Source organism: Chlorella variabilis (genome assembly GCF_000147415.1).
Source record: "Chlorella variabilis unplaced genomic scaffold CHLNCscaffold_25, whole genome shotgun sequence".
In the NCBI taxonomy this organism is placed as follows: Eukaryota; Viridiplantae; Chlorophyta; class Trebouxiophyceae; order Chlorellales; family Chlorellaceae; genus Chlorella; species Chlorella variabilis.
The window spans coordinates 358,075-359,978 of record NW_005435063.1 but is presented as its reverse complement, the minus strand read 5'-3'; the positions used below and the strand labels follow the sequence as shown (position 1 = coordinate 359,978).

Below are 1,904 nucleotides of genomic sequence, written 5' to 3'. Positions count from 1 at the left end.
CCGGCCCTGCCACGCTGCGCCTGTTGCGCCTCCAGCATGCGTGCCAGCTGCTTGCGCAGTGCTGCCGCCTCCCGCAGGTTCTTAAAGTGCAGCGCGTGGCGGCGGCAGAAGGCGTCGTCCTCGCCGGCCGCCTCAAACGCGCACAGCGCACGCAGCGCGCTGCGGGCAGCGTGCGGGGGCGGGGCGGGGCGGGGCGTCACGGTTTCCAGGCATGGCGGGCGTGGAGCAAGGCGGCAGCAGATAAATTGATGGGTGGGAACACACAGGCTGGAGGGGCCAGCCAGCACGGCTGGCCTGAATGCCAGGCTGGCAGCAAGCGGGCTGGCAAGAAGGGCAGAGACGCCGCCCTTACCTCAGCGCATCGCTGTCTGGGACGCGGAACTGGGCGTGCGCCGCGCGCGCCGCCTGCCGCTTGCCCCTGGCCGCCTCCCGCTCCGCCTGGCGCTGCTCCCGCCGGCTGGCGCCCGCCCCCTCCTCTCCCTCCTCCCCCTCGCCCTCCTCGCCGCCTCTCTCTTCGCCCTCGCCCTCCGAAGCAGCCGCGTCCAGCCGCACAAAGGGGCTCTCCACGCTCAGCACGGCGGCCAGCGCCACAGCATAGGGCAGCACGCGGCGCGGGCCGCCGCCCGCCGCCGCCTGCGCCTGCTGCGCCTGCCCGGCCTGCTGCGCCTGCTGCGCCTCCGCCTCCTGCGCCGCCACCTCCAGCAGCATGCGGGCGTGGCGCGGGCTGATGGGATAGGCAGCCATGGCCCGCCCCAGCGCAGTCAGCTGGCCGCTGCCGCCGTCCAGGGCTGCAGAAGGGGGAGAGGAGGGGGCGGGGAGCGGCGCGGGAAAGGTTGGGGGATCAGCCTTGAGTGGCGCGCTGCGGGCCCCACACAACACAACACACAGCACACAACAGCAGCAGCACACCGCCCCTTCCCTCCAGCCCCCCAGCCGCTCAAGCGGCTGTGCCTAAGCACCTCCTGCCGCCTCCCCCGCCCTGTGTGCCTCCCCTGCCCGCCGCACCCGACAGCGCCACCAGGCAGCGCTCCGCGGCCGCCAGCGCGGCCGCCTCTGGCTGCGTGGGGAAGGGGAAGTTGGCGGGTCGGTCCACGCCCAGCGCCTTGAGCGCCAGCACCACGCCCTCCAGCGCTGTGTTGAGGATCTCTGGCGGCGTGTGGGTGGGGAAGGTGTCGTTGAAGTGTGCAGAGGAGTAGAGCCTGTGCGGGAGGGGGTGGGTGGGAGGGGGCGCGGGGAGGGTGGAGGGAGGGCGGGGCGACAGGGCGAGGTGAGGGTGAGGGGCGGGGGACGGGCGGGTGAGTTAAGGCGAGGCAGGGCAGGGCAGGGCAGGGCAGGGCAGGGCAGGGCAGGGCAGGGTACGCTGCGTGAACCACACCCGCCGGCCAGCGCCAGGCAGGCAGGCAGGCAACCAAGCAGGCACGGAGGCAGGCAGTCCCGCCCCCCAGCCACCCCTCACACACACGCCCACCTGTAGCAGTGCCCGGGCCCCGTGCGCCCCGCGCGCCCCGCCCGCTGCTCCGCCGATGCCTTGCTGACCCAGCGCACGTCGTAGCGCGCCAGGCCGCCCGCGCCCTCCAGCAGGCGCTGCTTGGAGCGCCCCGCGTCCACCACGTAGCGAATGCCGGGGATGGTGAGGGAGGTCTCGGCCACATTGGTGGCCACCACCACCAGGCGGCGCCCCGCGGGCGGCGGCCGGAACACGGCCGCCTGCTGCGCCGCGGGCAGCATGGCGTACAGCGGCAGCACGTGCAGCGCGCCCGCCTCCTGCCGCTCGCCGCCCGCCGCGCCGCCCTGCTGCCCGCCGCCGCCGCCTTTGAGGTCTGCGCCAGGCAGGGCAGGGGCGGGCGGGGGGGGGGCGCGGCGGAAGCCGGCTGGGAGGGGTGCCGCAGGCGGGCCGGGCGCAA

General features: G+C 75.3%; 1 protein-coding gene across 1 annotated transcript in view; it reads right to left on the bottom strand.

Moving 5' to 3' along the window:
- CHLNCDRAFT_139542 (hypothetical protein) overlaps window positions 1-1,904 on the bottom strand; it is a gene marked incomplete at both ends in the record, with an annotated part of 7,127 nt that overhangs the window by 1,503 nt on the left and 3,720 nt on the right. The window contains 4 exons of the mRNA XM_005843951.1: window positions 14-159; window positions 353-788; window positions 1,006-1,199; window positions 1,469-1,820. Of these exons, the coding sequence (XP_005844013.1) occupies window positions 14-159; window positions 353-788; window positions 1,006-1,199; window positions 1,469-1,820 (1,128 nt within the window). The remainder of the gene's footprint in view (window positions 1-13; window positions 160-352; window positions 789-1,005; window positions 1,200-1,468; window positions 1,821-1,904) is intronic.